This window comes from Rousettus aegyptiacus, unplaced genomic scaffold, assembly GCF_014176215.1.
Source record: "Rousettus aegyptiacus isolate mRouAeg1 unplaced genomic scaffold, mRouAeg1.p scaffold_m13_p_10, whole genome shotgun sequence".
Lineage (NCBI taxonomy): Eukaryota > Metazoa > Chordata > Mammalia > Chiroptera > Pteropodidae > Rousettus > Rousettus aegyptiacus.
The window spans coordinates 57064442-57087117 of NW_023416285.1; the positions used below are offsets into that span (position 1 = coordinate 57064442).

Genomic DNA, 22676 nt, shown 5'->3' on the forward strand with positions numbered 1-22676 from the left:
GCAAAAATATACACTTTATAATGCATACCTAATGTATTAGAAGTTAGGTAATAGTGTGTTGTGGAAAATCTTTGCATTTTGCCATGTTTATGCTATAATCATTTTGACAAGTATTTTCTCACCTCTTCTTTGTGTAAAGTCTTTCTGGTTTTCAACACAACTTGGTTTCTTCAAATATGTTCTATTGTCACAAAGTTTATGAGGAAAAAATCAATTATAACCAAATATGGGCAAATTGATAAAGATACCAGAATATCTTTCCCTACAACTTTTAGATGTAATTTTGTCTTTCTGCTATAAATATTGTGAAGAACACTATAATTCAGCCTCTTCATATTTCTATGATCCTTCTTCATCCTCTGACCCCAACTTTTCCAAGAAAGCAACAAATAAAAACACCTAAATCATAATTTCACAACAAAATATATTTTGTAATTTTTAATATTTTGTTATTTTGAAAAGATAATTCTGTTTTCCTTATCCACTTTTCCTCTCAACTTTATATTTACTCTCCAGAAGCAATTATGGTTTTTTGCTAAACTATGTATATTGAAAATTTCATGAGAAAAATGATTTTTTTTCTTGTCTTTCTTACTGTCTTCTCAATAATGTAGGAAATGGGAGAAAAAGACAATAACATATGTTTGCAAAGGACTGAAAATAAATCTCCTGCCTGGTTTTAGCTCTGTGTTTTCAGTCTCAACATTAGTTATCCACTCATTTAGGTCAAGTTTTTTATTAAAATGCAAATATTCTTAGAGAAGTAATAAATTATACTCTCATCAAGTAGTCACACCTTCTCTTGTAACATTTAGCTGAGAAGGACCTTGGGCATAGAACAGTAATTTTTGATTAGGAGAGAGGATTGCTGAGAATAATATATCATAGCTTTTAATAAAGATAGAGGAGAGTGGGGCCCTGCTGTGGAAATCACAGAGAGACTAAGAAACTGCTTGTGAATATTGGTATTTGTGAATGAGATGAATGAGAAAAGAAAGTATACTAAGTAAAGTGCTTTCATTCTCAGCAGTCTGCTTAAGTTTGGTTGTGACACTTTTTCTGATCCTTTGCCTATTATTGATAAACACCTATTAAGAAGATATACATTTACTTTTATTAAAGACTCAAAGAAAAGTCTAGGACTCTATTTTCTCATTATTTGCAATTTCAGTTTCCTCTCAAATCCCCTGAGGTATCTGATATAAATAATAAAATATGTAGAAATTAAGTTTTATACCTAAATTTAGTTGAAGTCACTGTTTCATATATAATTTGTTTAGAAAACTCATTTTAAAAATTACTGATAGTTACTGCAGATACTATATTTTATTACAATTGGTTATAAAACAGTTGTTTTTTAAACTAAAACTGAGTTACTCCTAACTATAGTAATTACTTCAATTAAAATCAGTAGCTACTCCAACCACAGAAATTATTGTGGTTAAAATATGTAACATCAAAATTAATGTCAAAACAATTCCTAAAAAATAATTATCATAAATGTGTTTTTAGTAATAATTAACTACAGAGTTAGTATATGTAAAGTATCTCCTCAATTTTTTAAAAAATTTACTGCATGGTACATTTTTTTACTATATTCTTATACTGTATATGTGCATTCTTGTATTGTATGATAGTTCATGAAAGCTCTATAGAGTAAAATTAAACCCAGGTACTCACAGAATTGTGGTAATGAGGTAGACCACAGAAATAAAAAAAAAAAAAAGATAAACTATTTTAAACAAATCAATTCCACAATCAAATACTTTGAGTTACAATTTATGAAGTAAAAATACCATATCCTAAAGCAAAATTTATACAATAAAATGCTAGTTTCATGCAATAAATAAGTTCATAAAATAAAATTTATTTTTCACATTATGTAATAATGTAAATGCAATATCTGATTTTTGCTTAAAATTTTACTATTATTCATTTTCAAAAGCAAAATGTATAGGTTAGAAATACAATTAAATGGAGCTGAGTCATAATAAATGGTGCTGTGACAACTAGTTATACACATTCACAAAAATGATTCTAGCCATATACCTTATACCCTTCACAGAGATTAACTTAAAACTGATTACAGACCTAAATGTAAACCACAAAACTATAAAACTTTTAGAAGATAAGAGAAAACCTAGATGACTTCAGATATGACAATGACTCTTCATATACAACACCAAAGACATGATACCCAATTAGTGATTGGCCACTTTATTAAAATCAATAGCTGCTCTGTAGAAGATAATGTCAAGAGAATGAGAAGGCAAGTGTAGATAGAGAAAACATATTTGCAAATGACACATCTGATATGAGCCTGTTATATAAAATATATAAAGAACTCTTAAAACTGAGCAATAAGACAAACAACTAAATTTAAAAATGGGCCAAAACTTTTTCAGATATTTTACCAAAAAAGATATACAAATGGTAAAAAAAAAAAAAAAAAAAAGCATATGGAAAGATGCTCTGCATCATATGCCATCAGGTAAATGAAATTAAAATAATGATGGGATACCAATATATATCTATTAGAATGTCAAATCCAGAGCACTGACAACACCAAATGCTAGAGTGAACGTGGAGTAGTAGGACTCTGGTTTATTGCTGGTGGAAATGCATAATGGAATGGCCAGTTTAAAAGAAGTTTGCCAATTTCTTGCAAAACTAAATACACTCTAATTGTATGATGCAGTAATCACACTCCTTGGTTTTTACCCAAAGGAGTTAAAAACATGTCTACACAAAACCCCGCATATGATTATTTATAGCAACCTTATTCATAACTGTTAAATCTTGGAAACAACCAAGATGCCCTTGTAGGTGAATAAGTAAATAATCTACAGTACAACCTGACAGTTGAATAATATTAAATGCTAAAGAGAAATGAGCTATCAGGCCATGGAAACACATGGAGGAACCTTAAATGTATATTAATAAGTAAAATGAACTATGTGAAAAAGGCTACATCCTGTATAATTCCAAATATATCACATTCTGGAAAAGGCAGAACTGTAGAGACAGTAAAAAATATCAGTGATTGCCAGGAATTGGAGGGAGAGGGATGAACAGAAAGCACTCTGGTAGGGAATACTGATAATGGGAGAGGCTGTGCAGGTATGGTGGCAGGGAGTATGTTGGAAATCTCTCTACCTTTCCATCGATTTTGCTGTAAACTTTAAACTGATCTAAAAAATTAAATCTTAATGAAAAAATGTATTTTTAAACCTTTAGTTAACATACTAAACATGTTTCTTCTGAAACACAATGCATGTTATCATTATTTTAATAGAAATGCATATAAATGAGTTCTATAATAAATTAATAGAGATAAAAATTAGAATAAAGTTCTATAATTTTAGGAGCATAGTCATGAATTATAAGTTATAAGATTACTGAATGCTGAGATAGTATAATATTGGCTTAAATGATCAACTAGTGTACCATTCCTTGTGAATATGTCTCATCCCTTAAAATAGAACATAACTTCCCAAGATCCAGAAAGGCCGCTACAGCTGAAACCTTCTGTAAATCTGTCTTTAGCCAGGATGTTCCTTATTCTTGAAATATTGATTCAGGTAAAATAAATGAAACAAAAGTTATAATAACTATTATTATCATTATAAATAAAAAAATAAAAATAACTGAAACTCAAAACAAACGAGATGACAAATTTTAGAAATATTTTAGCTGATTATATAGTATTGTAAATAAATTAATAAAATGATTCTCATATTGCTCAAATGATAAGATTATAAAATATTAGCTCTGCCAATAATTAATAATAATACATATAAAACTGTGAGGGGAACAGATATATAGAGGAATATAATAGATCTTTTGCTTTCCTATTAATATGTTACGAGATCATAGAATAAAGATTACTTGTTTTAGCTGTGAAAATCAAAAAGATTTTACTAAGACAAAATGGCAGAGCCTGACTACTTGATGGCTACAAATTGTATATAAGGGTGTTTGGATTTTGTTCTATGAAAACATCATTTTCACTTATTTAAAGTACAGTAAGCTTAATTTGATGAGGCTTGGAAAAAAGAAAATTATATAAATTATATAAAAGTGGATATCTGCAATAGCCCTTCCTCTAACTCCTTATTTTGGTTATTGGTCATTGGCATCTTTGACACAATAGCAACATGCTATAGGCACAGTACCTAATAGTAAACAATAAACATCTTTAATGCTGAAATTCCATGTATTCTGATCCAATCATACCTTTTAAGCTGTGTATGCTAGGATTTAATGGAGGATATTTTCAGAAAAAAAAAAGTTGTAGAACACAAGGTGATGTATGATACATCACCTCTAACATATTAACTGAAGTCTTTTGTGGACTATTAATTTGACACCCCCACACTCTATATTGTTAAATATTTAGTAGTACTGAAAAAATAAATGTAAATGTCAGAGACAGAGCATAGAGAGTGCTGAAAAAAGCAAAAGTATTTTTATTAACTTTCTAAATCAAAACATTCAAGAAACAGTGATATTCACGTATAAACATTGTGATCTGATTATATTATTTGACAATTTCATATTTCATATTTATTCATATAATGATTACCCTGAAGAATACAGAATGGATTACTGAATCATTAGCACCCTGTTATTATTATTCATATAAATGTTAATGTGAATCAACAGGTAGTCAAATTACTCAACAGATTATTTGAAATAAGCACGTGACCATTATTTAATTTACTTTAAGCCATACCTATGTATCAAAATGTAAAGTCTATTTGAATTTTTATCATTTATCATTCTAAAGTTTATTCTCATTTAAACACACACCTAGCAATTAAAAATTTTCTAATTGTGATAAAAAACAAATGACATGAAATGTACCATCTTAGCAATTTTTATTCTACAATCGGTAGTATTAAGGACATTCAAATCCAGTGGCTTTTTAAATCTAAACCATATTGTTCTTTATAAATAAAGCAGTTTGGTAATTAAGTGGTTTGTAGTGTTCACAATGTGTGAGATAGAAATTTAGAGAAGTGAGATTTATATAGAGTAGTTTTCTGGAGATTTTATTGATTACACTGGTAACAAAATTATAATAATATAATTGAGAAATTAATGACAGTACTTGATTTTATTTATCATTATAAAATACATATGAGACAGGAATTAATATTTACATTTAGGTGAAAAAATGGAATTTCAAATATCTAAATTACTTAAGTTCTAACAAAAAGAAGTGTGAGATTCAGGAATGGAACACGAGTCCATCCAACCAAAAGAGGGCACTTTAACCACATCCATATATAAATAATTTATTCTAGAATTATAGAAATATTGCTATATGTGAAAAAGTGCATACAAAAATTGCTGAAATAAAAAGAACAAAATCAGATGTATTTTAAGAGATTGATAACATTAAAGGCACTGAGTTAAAAGGGCACTGAATTTATGGGATATATTATGGTTAAAAATTGAACAACTCTAAACAAAGATTTTGGGTAACATAACTTGTTATTAATAACACTGTCTTTATACATTGACTGTATACTCTGTGGTAATTAGGATAATGTGTATGTGACAGACAAAGAAAAGGGTCTTATCTTCCAAAGTTATATATTCCAAATAGGGAGCATGTATATTCAGATTAGTTAGGTTTTACTTAGGTTAGCCTCAGGAGGTGTTGGTAAGGCTTGAGCTTCTTAGAGGGTCATAGCGGCCTATTAATAGGGACAACCAGTAAGAGTATATATTAACAAGGAGTCGGGTGACAGACAACAGCAAGTGTCTTTGTGGGACAGTAATATTTAAAATGGATTTTCTAAATCGAGCTGAAACCAGCTAGGAATCAAACTATCAACCTTACAGTAGAGAGGTGCTTCTGTGTCAATACATTTACAACACGTAAATCTATGTAAACCGATGCCAAGTTAATTTTTAGCATCACGACTTATCTTTTTATGACATGAAAATTTACCCACTATAACAAGTACAAAGCAGATAATCAGCACAACCTGTCTAATCAGTCAGTTTGAACCCAGTTATTAAATGGGGTCAAGATTATCTTCAGAATTTCTAACGCAATGTGACTCATTATTTTGATTCTATATATGCCCACGAACAGCTTCTTTTATTGTTATAATATCAAATTTCCTCTCTTTACAATTAGAATGATAATATTTCTATTGAATCTTAGGGATTAATATATTACAGGCATACTTATATATCTACAGAATACATTTTTAAAGAGATACAGGTACATCGTACTAAAAAAAATATAAAATGTTTTTCAGATCTGTGAAGCTGGAAATCATTTCATCAATGTAGTGTTGGCTCATCCCAATCACACAGGTAAGTCCCTTTTACTTTTGATCTTATTTAATGTAGATTATGTTATTATTTATAAAAGTCTTAAAATCAACAATTTTAAAAAAGGGAAATAGCAATAGTTGGAAACATTTAAGATAGTATGCCCCAATTTCTATCTTTTAATACCTAAATTTTCCAAATATTTGAACTAAATTGTATTTCCTAATAGTGGTTTTTCTAAAATGAAGTTTGTACATGCATACCCACACTCCTCCCACACACATCTCCAAACAACAATCTCACTTAAAAATGTAAAAAATCAAACATATGATTGAGACATAAAGCAGTATGATATCCACTGATGTATATTCACATTACTTAGGTTTTACTGAGGTTAGGTCTCAAACTTGATCTAATTTGCACGATGGTTGATACAAGCAATACTGGGAGAGCATGGAAATTTGATAGCTAAAAATAGTTAAAAACATTTAGAGTTTATATCATTTAAAGGTATTTTGGTAATTAATTCATTCCATTCATGTTCAATTATAGGTAAAAATGTATAACTGTTTATTGTACACGATACATAATTTAATTGTACATTCCAAAAGGTAATAGTCAACATTTGAACTTCATGTTGTTATTAACCTAGCTGAAAATATAAAGACATATGTGTCTTTTAAAGTGTGTTCTAATGTTTACTTAAATTTCTTAACATTATATTTTTGCCTTGCAAATTTCTGGCAGGCTGGTGAGGTATATGAAACACTTTTCAGAAATATTTTTCTACATAATGAAATATATAGAATTACAAATAAAATTTATTACATTAGAATGTTTGCAAACATGAAAAATGCTTAATATAATAATGTTTCTTATTATAACATTAAATAATATTCTGATAACTACTTAACTTTTTGAGTATCAATGACCATAAATTATATATTTATATATATGGATATTTAAAACTATAATAATGGTAGGTAGCCTGTCAGACATGAGTGACAGGAGAACAAAGGAATAGGGGCCCAGCTTGGATACCATACAAAGAACACCCCGATGGTAGCAGAATTCTGGGTATGCACATGCACACTAGGCGAAGAGTTATATAGCAGCCAGGTATCAATCAAAATGCCAATCATCTAGAAACGCCTTTGAAACCACCCATCACGGCCCAAATATAAGGCAGACATTACCACTTCTGGGTCATTTTTTGCCCTTCTGGGCCCTTTTTGTGTCCCCTTTGTAGTTGATTACTACACTGGGACCATATACCTCCTTGGGGCATTGTCATTCTAAAATATACTTTTAAAATCTCAATGACCTGTAATTCTTCACTGTTTCACTTGAGGAAGAACAGAAGGAAAACGCTAACTACATACCTGCACCTTCGTTATCTCTCATCCTTCCTATATTAGTATTCCCTCTTTTATAAGCAATGCCTTTGGAGACAAAAAACTCTGGCCTCATTACTTTCAAATTATTTCATTTCAGTTCTCCATATTCAGTGCCCTGATGTATTGACTCTCAGACATTTTCACGGGGTAGATGTTCATGCTTTGATCATGAACTCTAGATATCTACACACTCAAAACATTCTTTTTCTTTACATAAAATCATTATCTAACTATGAGTTCCTGTGTCAGCTCCAAATGACTCTCTGTTGACCTTGGATTTTTATTTCTCCATTTACATATTAACCGAAACTTTTATTAATATCTATCTCTTAGGTTTGCTTTAGGCATGAATTATGTATAGGTGGATCATTTAATATCAATTGTTAAATAAGATGTCACAAAATGTGTTCCCCAGAAGACATGGTTTGATATAGAATAAGTTTAAAAGAACCTTATTACAAAGTATGAAAAAAAAGGGATGGAAGGAGAATTGTACCTAATAGGAGACTGAGTTTTGATGCTGTCTTAATGATGGTCTCAGTCAATTCTATAGACAGACTTGAGGCTAAGATAACCCTGTAGAATTTTCCAAAGTTGATTTAATTATAGAAAAGTTAAACCATATTTGTGTCTTGCTGGGAAAGGTTAATGACCTAGAATAAGGCAGCTCTCTTTAATCAAGGCCATCCTTTCAGAGGATCTGACCATTGAAAGCTTCCAGTTACCAGCACCTCCATCAGTTATGGAAGAAATTCAGCATTCCTGATGGGGATCTTGGCAACATATCACAGCATCCATCACAGTCCCCGCTTTTACTTCACAGATCTACTTCTTCGTATACTTCCTAAGAGCAACCTGACCAGGATGCTAGTGGGTCTTTCTTTCCAGAAGAAATTTAAGAGACATGTTAGTGGGAAATTACACAGCCTTCACCATTGTACATGGTCTTGGTATAACAACTAATTTTCATGATTTTCCTCCTCCAGAAACTCCTAGGTTCCTTTTACCTTCAACTGGCACATTTAACATCTCAGAGATTATCTGTTAGCATAATATAAATCCTCATCTTGAAGGTCTGAGATTATGTCTCTACGTTCTTATCAGGACATAGATGTCCATGGGTCATCAGAATACCGAGAGGTGTGCAAGTAAAACAGGCAAAACATGCTCTCCTAACCCTACTGTATAACAGCAGGTGTATCTCCTCTCTATGATTGAGGTTGATTACACTGCCAACAGTAGTGCTTCTGTCTTCATAATACCAAGGTCTCTACACTTTAAGATCCTTCTTACAAATGAGGAATGTTCTTGTCATGGGTCACAGGAAGATCCCCATTTGACTGTAAGATAAGGTTTATATTTAATTTAAAGATATACCTTGTCTCTAAGTCAGCTTCTCAGCTGTGCCTTCATCAGACCAGCCTCTCAACCCACCAGATTGGCAATTTCTTCTCATATTTCATATGAGAAGTTCCTATGGTTATGAACTCATTCCTGTACTTTCTCTTTGAAAGTGGATCCCTTGAACTAATAGGATGTTATGGAAGATATGTGTTAATTCATCAAATATTGTATTCACCTTCATATAATAAGACTGACTCAGGACCTAAAGGAAAGAAAGGAAAACCATTCCCAAAGTGTGTGTCATTTCCTACACATATAAATTGCTACCCCCTTTCAGAATAGATGGGGTCCAATAAATTACCGAGTCCATCTCTCTGAGGAACAGTGTCTTATTATGGTCTCGTTGTTGGATACTTGGCAGCAGTTGTTGCTAGATCTGCCCTGGGAAGTGGGAGCCCAAGGTATGGAGCCCAAGCATAGCTTCCCCTCCCACCACCAGGCTGCACTCATGCATTCATTTACCAGCAACAGAGTATTTCATTACAGATGTCGGCTGACATTAACTGGCTGAGTTATCTTTTCTACCTGTTGTTTATTGTCTCTTTCATCATAGGTGCTCCCTGTTGGTCATTAACATGTGACATAAAGATCTTCACACTTCATGTCCACACTTATATTCATGGACATTCTTGACTTGTTTGTTCATTTGACAATGCATGCAATTCAGTGTATATTGTAGCCTTGAATACTCTTTCAACTCTAGAAATTCTGTTCATTGGAGGAATCTTAACCTCTTCACTTTTTAAGATGACCCCTGAATGTGACTATAATGCAGCTGCTATGCATTTTTAGCTTACACTAATACATGGACAACTCATCCCTGAACCAAGGAAGCTCAGACTTATCCTCTTTTTTTCAGCTGGTCTTACAGTGTGAGTTGAAGGGAATACATTGGTTTGACAATGGTGGATAAGATAGTGTCCTGAATATCTGCTGATGCAGTTTGCTTGTACTCTATTGTTCTAATGTTCCACTCTGGATATACCACTTTTGTCTTGTAATGAATTATTGCTGATCTCACTCAACCTATGACTCAGCTTATGATGTATTGTTAGGACCATATGGGCCGACGGTGTCCCTTGTGTGGCATCTTAATCTTTACCAGGATTCAATAGCATTCCAGGACTATTTTTTCAAATAACTATAATTCTCTACTACAAATGTCACGACCTTGCTCCAGAATACCAGGGTTCATCATTGTGATTATCTCATTGCTATCAGTCCCACACATTATCTTTTCCACTCATTAATAGATTTTATATAGAGAGTCTACCTGATTATAAGGTCCAAGTACAGGATTACTTACACTAACACTTGAGCCTGCTGCAATTTCTGCCTTGAGCCCTACTAAACTGCTGTTGCTTTTTGTGCTACATGGTGTATGGTTCAAAGCAGATTTCTCTGGTGAGTAATATAGAACCTTTCTAATAGAAGAGACCTACAGGGATTTTGTTTCCTTCTTAATGGTGGGAGGTGCAAATTGTAATATATTTTCTCTGCTTTTGAAGGGGATGCCTCGCAATCATTTAACTCCTAAACATCCTACTGATGATGGGCTTCTAAAACTTTGTGGTATTAATTTGTCTTCCCCTGCCTACCTCCTGGGAACCACACATGTCTTAATAAGGTCTCTAACATTCTAGTCACTTCTTACTCATTCAGCAAGAGCAGATTCTCAGTGAGATGTCCAACTCGTGTGGGTCACCTTAAGCTACTTTATGACAGAAGGTAGGAGTATTAATATCATTTTAGAAAAAAATGAAAATGTATAGTATTGTCCATTTTTTAAAAAGTAAACTATTCCAATCCCCTTTTCTAAAAGAGATGGGGGGGAAAAAAAAACAAGCAACCAACCATACAAAAAAAAACAACAACAAAAAACATTTGTCAACTCAGTGGCATATCCATAAACACAAGACTGGATTAATCTGCTTCAGCAAATACACCTTATCTGGTATTCAATTGCAAACGTGGATAATGTTTGATTAATTTTGCAGTAACCCACTGTCATCCTTTAAAATACATATTGCTTTTACAGGCCTAGAAAAGGTAATTAAATGGTTATATAATGGAGAATATTGCCCAAGCATACTTTATATCTTAAATATGGCACACTAATCTCCCACAGGCATACAACATTTTTTTTATATTTACATAAAAAATAGGAGCAATTTCAGAGCTTCACTTGGTTTTACTCACTGTAATAGCTCATGCCCCAAAGGCCAAGAAATCAGTGTGAGGGCTGTGCAAATGACAAAGGATGTGTGCTCCAAATATTCATTTGGTGTCTAGGGAAATGATCACTTTGATGTTGTGGACCCACTGTGTCTAACATCCCTGGAAATGGAGGGATATTCTACTTTCACTAGTGTACAGTTACCCAAACAAATGAACATAGATCATTTAGTGAAGTTATTTTAGTGATGTAATGTGAGCATATTATTATGTATACTTGTTCTGATGTCGCAGGGTCTTTCTTCCTGAGGTCCTAGACTGTTTGTCTATCAAAGCATTAAGAGTCTTACAACTGGTTCAAGACCAAGAATTGAGAAAAGAATAGTGATTTTTATATTGAACTAGCTATCTCAAGTCTTTTGGACTAGTCATTTCAGTTCTAAAATGACATCACTTTCGGTCAGCCTGGAACTGTAGCAAGCCAATGCTAATCTTAGTTTTGGTGGTGCCTTTTCATTAACACATTTCTTATAACTTTGGAAAATGGTGTATCATCAAGGTCCTTCCACAGAACATGGGACAGATTATGGGAATATGGAGCATGGGAAAAATTTTTTCTCCCATGAAAAGGGACCTTTCCTTTTCAGCCTTATTGAGACTATCTACTCTAATAAAATAGAGTAGAATCCCCACTATCCTAAGTCAAATACCTTCTTTCTCTGCCTGCCATGGGAATTATAACATTTCTTCCTCACTTACTGTGGGTTATTGCTTTGTTTATGCTTCCAGGTGCATGCTATTGTGTTTGTACCATCTTAGCAGGGCATTAAATCCTATACCCCAGGATAATGCTCCAATAGCATAAACCTACCCTTATTCGATTTTATTTTTTTGCCCCTCTTATCAAATACCCTCAGAATCCAGTCACATGTGTATTCTCATAATTTGCTGGTTCATGCTCCCTGAGTCTTAAAATTCCATTGAGACACAATTCTTTTTTTGTTTTTATCAGGCTCAGAATAACCTCAGGTAAGTTATAGTGTAACACAATCCTAGCTATAGCATAAGATTTAAAAGGGGAAATGAGGAAGACCTAGGGAGATTTTCTTTCAATATAGTAGCCTCCGTATTACCTTTAAGCAAGGGGGTATGTGAACTTTTAATAGTGAGGAGTAATCCCCTTCTGTAGGCACAGAGAGTTAACAAAAATCTATATATTCCAAGATTTTGTGGACAATGACCTTGGCTTAGAGGATCTACTTTGGATTAGCCTGGTATATTCTTTGGCGCTTGACTACTCTTGCAAATACGTCCTGGGCCTGGTTGTCAGCGTTTTCTGTCTATTTCTCTCATTACAAAAGAGTACAACCTCTTTGATTGCTATCAGAGATTCTCTAGTTTTCACAGTTGCCTTAAATGTCAATTATCAGTTTCAGTTTTAGATACTTTTGTCAAGAATGTTGATAGTAATCATCACTTAATTCTATTGGACCAAATAAAGAATTTCCTCCACCACTATAACATACCAGTTCACCACTGGTAAACAGTTTTACACTTACACAGCTACCATGTACCGGCAGCTATCTGTTCTGCACTTATCGTCAACAATGGGGTACTCATTGCAAGCTCTTCTGTAGGTCATTCATTTCTAAAATGTTATTCCAGTGTCTGCTTTTGGGGCCACTCCTGGTGCTGATCACTGTAGGTTTAGTATTCTAGGATGAAGATGATGAGATGGAGATTATCATTCCAAAGGTTTGTAAGGAAGTGATTTTATTTTATAAGTGGGAAGAAATAAATGTTTGGGCAGGAAATTGAAAGCAATATAGTACCGATGAGAGTCTCAGATGAATGTATGGAGCATTATAAAGCTGGTATGAACTATCAATATTTTCTGAATTGAAACATCAATTTGCCAAATTGATCAAATATTGGATTAAGACTAAACCAAAAAGTGAGCGTGACCTTGGGCGAGTATGCTCCTTTCAGCCAGGCAAGAGTCATAGGTGGTGCCAAGAGTTGAAGATTCTCTGTCAGCAAAATTCTCTGCAGTCATGGAATAAACTCTTTATGCCTGAAGAATTTAGGTGATGCAGCACTGCAATGTAAAATGTCTTCAGACTTTTATTTAATAGAAGCTCTATTATAAATAGTAAGTATAGGTTGAAAAAACATATCATGGGAATGTAAATATTAAATTAATACCTAAATTTACCTATTACTACAATTAACAGCAACTATGTAAACTTGAGACAATATCTATCTATATACATATGTTTTTGTCTGTGTCACAAGACACATTGGTTTTTTAATCTATACATTACCTCTGGAAGAAATCTGTATTTGTGGACCCCTGATCATCCACTATGTTCAGTGGCAGGACAGCCATAAAGTAGAGGCTTTAGTCTAGATTATCTGTATGCATCTTCCAACCCTGAAATTCTGTTACTATAACGTTGATAGTTTCCTCAATTTTCTTTCTTTTATAGGCTATATAGGTATTACATAAAGGTGTTTATGTAAATATTATCAAGAAAATCTATAATATTAAATAGCAAACATATTTTTCCTTATCTTGAAATAAGCAGTACATGAAATCTGGCCAGAACCTAACATATTTTTTACTTTGATATTTCAACAATAGTTACAATTTTGAAAACAGCGACATTTCCTTATGACTTTAGAATTATAACTAGAAGAGATTAGTTTATATGTTATCTAATTAAATCTTGCTATGGAGAATAAACAGTAATTTTATATTTTACATTTACTTTTGCAAATGTCACAGCTCAAAGTTCAACTTGAAATCATTATAAATTTGTTATCTAAAATGTTTCTTGGAAAAATTTGAAAGGCAAAAACTAACAAAAATCAAGTGACAATATGCTAAGTATGATGAAAGCTGTAAATAGGAATCTCGATTGCTGAATAGAAATAATTTATGTGGTATTTCTAAATATTAACTATACTGATAGTCACTGAAATCTTCTCATGAGAAATTTTCATACTTTTCACAAGTAAGTGATATCCTTATAAAATTCCCTTCAAATTTTCACTAATTTAATAGAAAAGGAGTTTTGAGGTATTTAATAATCTCAACCTAAATTATTTTCTTTGACACTAAAGGAGAATAGGAAGAGGCATGCAATTGTTAAAATATTTGTATTAATCTCAGCATGAAAAACTGCTGCAACTATTATGATATGCAAAGTAACATTTACATATTTTTTCATTTAAATTCTTAAAGAATTGATTATCATGGTGTATTCTGTAATTTTACAACAACATAGCTATAGCCATGGTTAGAAAATGACAGGCATTCTATTTGAGTCAAAGGTCAACTATTTAAAAATGATTCTCTTCTGAATAACTTGTGAAATAGGTTTCTAAAAATATATGATGACATTTGCTGTGGTATATAGTTGATCTAGGAAGTTTAAAATTTTATAATAAATATATGGTTAAATTTGCAATATGTAGCATCACAGACATTTTACTCTCTTTTCTAAAAGGAACAAATGCCTGTTTCCCAAGTCCAAATTACAATCCCTTCACATGGATGTTTTTCCTGGTTTCCTGTCCTAACTACACCTATGAGGTATGCTATCTATATAGGTAAATAATGTAGCTCTATTTGATAATATACTAAATACATGCATTTATGTATTTATATGTATTACAGATCAATAGATTATATATAGATTTTAGCCAGAGATAAAGCATAAACAGAGATATAAATTATGATATAGATTTCAGCTCAAGTTATAGGCATAGGAAATTGGAACATTTCAAACACAATTTTCCTTGGAAAAAAGAATATTTATGTATATATTTATATTTAAATAAAAATTTATGATTTTCATATAAAATGTCTTGAGATGTTTTAGGATTTTATAGTTTACCATCAGTTTGGGAGCAATGTCTTCCATGTTCTCATGATACTGTTTTATAGAATTGTTTATAATTTTATCATTTTTAACAATGAAATTATTATTTTAGGGAAATTTGTTTCTAGCTATAATTTGTCTATTGTGTTTTAAGCTTTCATTTACCCTTTTAATGGCACAAATGAACAAATTACAAGATTACCCAAAGATATTTGTTAATTTATGTTTTAATCTAACAGATTGGATCATGGATTAGTTTTACAGTCATGACACAAACACTGCCAGGTAAGACCCAGGTTTGTGGACAATTGAAGTAAGTGTATCATTAGAAGTGATTCCTGAGAACGAATTACTATAGTACTAAAGCATGGTTGGCAAATGCAAAAGGAGTTTACACTTTTATTTTTCTATTTTTTGGATTTTCAAACAATTTTAAAATATAATGGAACATTATTTACCACATATCTCCATGTAATCATAGCCAAATCCAAGCTAGGAAATGTAGTTAAAAAGTAATGGTGGTGATAATGCATTTCACTTGGAACTCTCTCTTGTGCATGTGCACAGACATGTGAATGTACTGTGTCTTCGAGTGTCCATGAATGTCTGTGAAGGGAAGTTTGGGAGCATGAGTGTATCATGTTGAATGGGGGGTATTTTAACACATGCAAAGAAATTAAATTACAATAAACTCCATGTGTTAAAAAGGATATTGTGTCCATTACATCCATTCTTTCTTCCACTGTACAAAAAATTCGAATCATAATTAATGTGTTTTGTCATATGCATTTGTGTGCATGAGTATAGAGATATTTTAAATGCATATGAAAACTATTCCTGAAAATGCAAAGAGATAAAAAAAAAAAAATCCTTGGGAGTATTTTGTGGCAACAGGATATAAAATATGTGGATTTATTTTGATCTCTGCTATATACTTTCCATGTTTATTCAACCAACAAATATTGATTAAACATATATTATTCTAGGCAGTGAATATGAGTAAAGAAAATTTACAGAAAACTACATAACATTTGAGAAATATTTTAAGAGTTAAGTATGATAGTTTTATTTGTCTAATGTAACCTGCTATATCCATCACAGAAAGAAGAAAAAAAAGGATAATTATTTCTTTTTTCTTCTAGTTGGAATTTTTACCCTTCTGATGAGTATCCAGATGTCTTTGTGGGCACAAAAGAAACATAAGATTTATCTGAAGAAATTTAATTCTTATATGCGTAGGAAATCAGCAATGATTCCATTCATATTGTAAGAAAAAAATAAATGATCTTATCCATTTACATATAGATATATAGATATAGGTATATATCTATATCTATGTAGATAGATAGATAGATAGATACATACATACATACATACATACATACATACATAAACTCAATAATTCAGACTTGGTTAAAGATGGTTGACTATTATGAAATGCACATTTAAATTCATAAACTATATTTTTACCGAGTAAAAATAAAAAATAGTAGAATCTAGCTAAATTTGGAATAATAAACTGGAGGCAAATGAAAAGTAGAAAAAGTAGATATACTTAATGGAAAATAGCATCAGTATATTTGCAACAAATTAATCCTTAAATAAGACTTTCTTACTTTATTAAATATTATATATTATTCACTTAAAACAATTAAAATGTATGAATTCTAAAGTAAATAGAGTAATTCAATTTCTTGTGAAAATTCTACCTATATTAAAAGTGAAATATTTGTAATTAGTCATGTAATCTATTCCTTTTTAAAATAGGTATTGGATGATATCAATCTGAAAGTATAACAATTAAAGTATTTTCCAGGCATTAGTTATTAAATCACTTGAAAATATATATAATATGTATTTACATTTATATATATCCTATTTATATATAACATATATTGGAATATATACATTTTAAATGGATTATATGTGAGGATGAAGAGAGAGTGCGTTGAAAATTTTTGAGATTTAGAGTGAAAAGCTTTTTTGCTTTAGTTTTACATTAAATTCCTACATCCTCTCAAAGCCTGTGTGTGCAAGAAAGTGTGTATGTGAATATGTATGTATATTTTGATGGAAATGACTAATATTACAAATTTCAAGTACAAAATAAACTCTCACTTTCATCATTTTTAAATTGGGATTCTTTAGACTGGTTAATTTCTAAAGACTTTCCAATTCTCAAATATGTATATATAGATATAGATAGATAAAGATATATGCATAACAAAATATTTTCATTAAAGCTCTTAGAACTTGACAAAATATCCTTGGTAAAGGTAGGTCTAGATGCATTCTGTGGGTGTTTATTATTAATTTACGTGGGTAATTATTCAAGAAATAACAAAAACAGCCCTTTAAAAGCATCATTATCATTCCCCTCAAAATAGTTTTATAATATCTCAGGGGAAGACTTTTGCATGATTCTATGCTATTTTGCTGAATGGGTATTCAGCAAAATAGCATAGAATCATGTAAAAGTCTAAAGAAAGTACTAATACATTAAACCACATATAACTAACAACCTGCGATAAATATCCCTTTGTTGAAAAACAAAGAGTAGTTTCTGTTTTCTTAACTAGATTCTGACTGATGCCAATCCAGGAAGTTTACATATCTATGTAGAACTAGTTGTTTCATGTATCAAGGACAGATGGGATATAAATACTATTCCAAACAAAGGCTAGAAATAATCTGCAGCAGGGTGCAAAGATATAATCACACATCTCAGCTTCTATCTCCAAATCCTTTAATGTAATAATTATTATGATACCTACCAAACCATAGCTTTGCACTTTCCATTAAGTTTGCTAAGAAAGATAGTTAATAATTTAGATATTTAAATTTTATAAACATAATTAAGCAAATTAGAGTCAATAAATTAACATCAGAATTTGTATTACTAGATTTGTGATTACATTTAATATTAAAAAGAAACCTTATAATTTAATGGATTCTAATCATTATCCTAACAGCTATTTTTTAAAAAAAATAATTATCTGGAATAATACTTATTCTATCCAAAAATAAAAATTTACAAAGTGTTTGTAAAAATACATCATTATCTCTCGCACATTTCATATTAAAAGTAGCTGGAGAAGGAGGAAAAATATCAAAAGAAAAACAAAAATTGAATCAGCTGCCATGCCACCTTATATTATCACAGCATACTGCCTCTCTCTTTTCCACCCCTTCATCATTTCTACCTCAAGCTACTACTTTTAAAGGTGTTTTTGGTTTGTTTGCAAGTGTTTTCTAAAAATTGTTTGGCTAAGTTCAAGTAAAAATAGACCTGTAGTGCATTTTATCTTTCAGTAAAAGTTTTGTGAAAACAAAATTTATTCTCTGACTCATATGCAGACACACACATAGCAATTTCAAGTAATACCATTTCTTAAGAGAATAAAAATGATAGCATCAAATAATTTTTAAATAAATAAAACATTCTCGCTTTTAAAATGTGTATGTCTTATCTTACTTTTCTATGAAAGCATTATGTCCAATGTCTAAGCCTAACGAAATTATAAAATTCGACATTATAGTTTGAATAATTTGTATCTTGACATTTAATCTTCTGGTAATGAAACACATTTTCAAGATATTTTAAGTTCAATTTTAAGTAACTAGTATTCAATACATGTTAAATTTTCCCCATTGATATATTTCAATTATAATATCTGTGCTTGTAAAATAAAATAAAATGACCTGTGAATCAATAATGAGAGTTCCTTCTATTTTTATTTTAATAAGAAAAAAAAGAAAACCCTGTGGTTGCTCCTGGATATTAGAGGTGATTATAGCAAATGTTACTTTATAAGTACAATTAAAGGCATTTATGTAGTTTTTGCATAATGATAATAATTAAAAACCATTTATTTTAAAGGCTGCTTAAAAGTTAATTTTCACCCAGGTGCATATTGAAGCCTATAATTAGCCTTCCTTCAGAGAAGGTTTAATTGTGGAAATGTACAAAAGCATTTCCAGATACAGAAGTTCCCTGCTAGAAAGGGACTTTATTTTTTAACTGTAGTTTGATAATGCTGATTAAAATATGAAAGGAAAAATTGCTCAGAAATCTTTTAAAAAATGAAACCCAGGGTATTATGTCTAATGAGATAAGTAAAACAGAGAAATACAAAAAAATAGTGTATGATTTCACTTATATGTGGAATCTAAAAAAAGCAAAACAAATTAACAAACAATACAGAAACAGACTCATAAATACAGAGAACAATCTGATTGTTGCCAGAGGGGAGGTGAGTGGAATTTGGGAAAAAGGTGAAGGGGAATAAAAAAAAGCAAAGTTCCAGTTATAAAATAAATAAGCTATGGAATGTAATGTAGAGCACATGGAATATAGTCATTAATACTGTAATAACTTTTTACAATGACGAATTGTTACTAGACTTATTATGTTGATCATAATGTAAAATATATGTGTCGAATCACTGTTATATACCTAAAACTAATATAATATTGTATATCAATTATACTTAAATAAAAAATTTTAAAAAAATTATAATGATCCCAGATTTATTTTCTTGAGAATACAAAAGACATATTTTCATACTATTTGACTGTTTGAGAAATGGAATTACGTAATATTTGTACCTGGAAAATTTTATTATTTATATCAAATATAAGAAATGTTCACAATAATCACAAAACAATTTCCTGTCTATCCCATTGTTTTACTGGCCTGGAAATCAGTGTTATTTCTTTGATTAACTCTTATTTACAATTCATTTTTTTCCGTTAGTAATATCCTACCTCTTATCCATTTAACAAATAGTTTATTTTCTAAAAGCTCTTTCATAATTTCTGGCAGAATTTCCAAGTAGAGGAAATTGTTCAACAGAGAATATAATAGAATATATAATCCCAATAAGAATTTTTTTAATCTAAGTGCTTTTACTTTAGAAAGTTTATAGAATTTAAAAATAAGTAACTTAGAAATTATTAGTTTAAAATATCTGACACTGGCTAAATTTATCTGTTTAGATATGAATTTTCTAACCTATAAAATAAGGTGTTTGTGGTAACCTTTAATATTTGATCTACAGTAATTCTTAGAAAAAATTACTGTACATCAAAATAATTGCCAGTTCTCATTGCTTCTAAAATAACATATTTTAAAATGTATGTTTGAATTATATAACTAGTATTTAGTTTTATGTAACATCATTTCCTCTAATTTATTAAAATATTTATCAATGTTTGGTATCTTAAATTTAGTGTTTGGGTCTAACTCTCCTGAACAATGTAAACAGGGTTTCTTCTTTCTTGGAACTTTTTATTTGAGGTTGGAAATGAGAATGCAACAATTAAATAAGTGAGTGGCAGAGTAATTTTAGAGTGTGACCAATTCAATAAGAAAATGAACTGTGTGCTGTGACAGGTAAACAGCAATGTGAGGGGTAAAATAAGGCACATGGTATAATCATGGATTTTCTCTCTAAGGGGCTGACCTTTCAGCTGACATTTGTAGAGTTTTTAGCCAGGTGAAGAGTTGCAGTTAGAACACTGTAGACATATGTTAATTGATGTATATAAGACTCTGAGACAGAAAACTTGTATTTTCCATTTTGTATTGTTTGTATATATACTGATATATCACTGAGTATTTAATTTACATTTTCCTGATGGCTAATGAAGTGGCTTAATAGTCATGTGGGTATTCTCTTTTTGTGAATTGCTGTTTGTCTTTTATCCAAAAAGATGTTGAGTTTTCTTCCTTATTGATATGTAAGAAATCTTTATGTATTCAAGTTGTGAATTCCTTGTTTTATATCCATTTATCTCCTCTCTAACTTTATCATCTACTTCATCTATTTCTCTATGGATCTATTAAAATAGAAAATTATTCTGTTCTATGAATTGGTCTTCGTGTCCCTTAAGGCATATTTTGATTAATAGTGATTCTTAATATTAATATTGTCTAATAGTTTCTTTTTCATAATTACTGCTTTTTGTGTCAAAATCATTTTTGCCTCTTCTGTCACAAACATGTTCACCTATGTTTTCTGCTAAGAACTTTAATATTTACCTTATATATTTAGATCTCCAATCTATCTGCAATTGATGTTTATACGTTCAGAGGAATATAGAGGCCAAGATATGTTTGTTATTTTATAGACAACCAACGTCCTAGATTATTTATAAAGAAAAATATTGTCCATTGCACTAAATAGCATCATAAATCAGATGACTGTATATGTGGGATTCTATTTTAGGGGTTCACAGTTCTCTTCTATTGGTCAGACTTTTGTTGGTATTTTTTGTTTGTTTTGGTTTGGATTTAACCTTGCATCGAGTCTCCTTTGTCTTAGTTTAGTCATGCTTCTTGGTAGAACTCATACTTCTACTTTATTTTCGTTCACCTTCAAGATTGCTTTAATTACATTTGGGCCATTATATTTTTATTGAAATTTTAGATTTTGTAAATTAAAAAACAAATATCTTCGGGTTTAAATGGGAATTATAGTGAATCTTTAGATTAATTAAAGAAGAATTGATCTTTGCAATATCCGGACTTATAATGAACAATCTTTCCATTTATTTAGACTTTTTCTTTTATTAATACAGTTGTTTAGATTTCCATATTTAAGGTCTTTGCATATTTTATTAGATTTATGTTAACATATTTTATTTTTATCGTATTTTAAATTATACCATTTAGTTTCTTTTCAGTCTTTTGCTTATCAGAAATTTTTTAAAAAATTTTATTAACTTAAATAACTCTATTTTTCTTATAGTTTTTTGAAGGTTATTTTGGATTTTCTAGGAATATTATTGTGTAATGTGCAAATATTCAAAATTTTTCATTTTCAGTGATTACATGTATGTACATATGTATATATGTGGATATATAGATATACATTATTACATAAAATATATTATATAAAATAATGAGAGAACATTTTTTCTCATCTTATTTCAGAGAAATGTTTTCAGCAATTATGTTTCCCTTAAATTTTTATAAATATCCTTGTCAGATTATGGAATAATTCTTCTATACTAGTTTCCTAGATTTTTATGAAAAGGAATATTGAATTTTCTTGAAAGATTTCTCCATTTCTGTAATGGTCTTTTTTTTTTCTCTTCTTTTTTCTTTAGATTTTACTTGCTGTTCTTATTTCTAGCTTCCTCTGAATAGAGTTCAAATAATTGATTTTCGACATGTTTAGTTTTATAAGAAATGTTCCACTAAACCAAGCTTTCGATGTATCCCAAAAGATTTGATGTCAAGCATTTATTATTTTACATTTAATAAAAAATATTTTATAATTTTTTTTTTATTTCTTGTTTGACTCATGGATTATTTAAAAGTAAGTTTATACTTCCCAAGAATCTGGACTTGTTTTATAAATACGTTTTGTTTAGTCTAGCTTAATTCCATGTGTTCAGAAAACATATTCTAAATTTAAATTCCTTTTTCCTTTTTTTTCTTTGTATTTTATGTTTGCAATTTGTTGAGACGTGAAATAGCATGTGATCTAATTTGGTAAATTCTCTATGTGCT

The 22676-nt window shown here is 30.5% G+C and overlaps 1 protein-coding gene across 2 annotated transcripts in view; it reads left to right on the top strand.

Annotated features, from left to right (window-relative positions):
* Positions 1-19363, top strand: part of TECRL (trans-2,3-enoyl-CoA reductase like) — a 98126-nt gene extending 78763 nt beyond the window's left edge. For both annotated transcript variants that reach the window (XM_036227893.1, XM_036227894.1), the window contains exons 9-12: positions 6279-6336; positions 14783-14868; positions 15397-15442; positions 16300-19363. In XM_036227893.1, coding sequence (XP_036083786.1) covers positions 6279-6336; positions 14783-14868; positions 15397-15442; positions 16300-16427 — 318 coding nt within the window. In that variant the 3' untranslated portion in view covers positions 16428-19363. The remainder of the gene's footprint in view (positions 1-6278; positions 6337-14782; positions 14869-15396; positions 15443-16299) is intronic.
* Positions 19364-22676: the final 3313 nt, after the last annotated feature.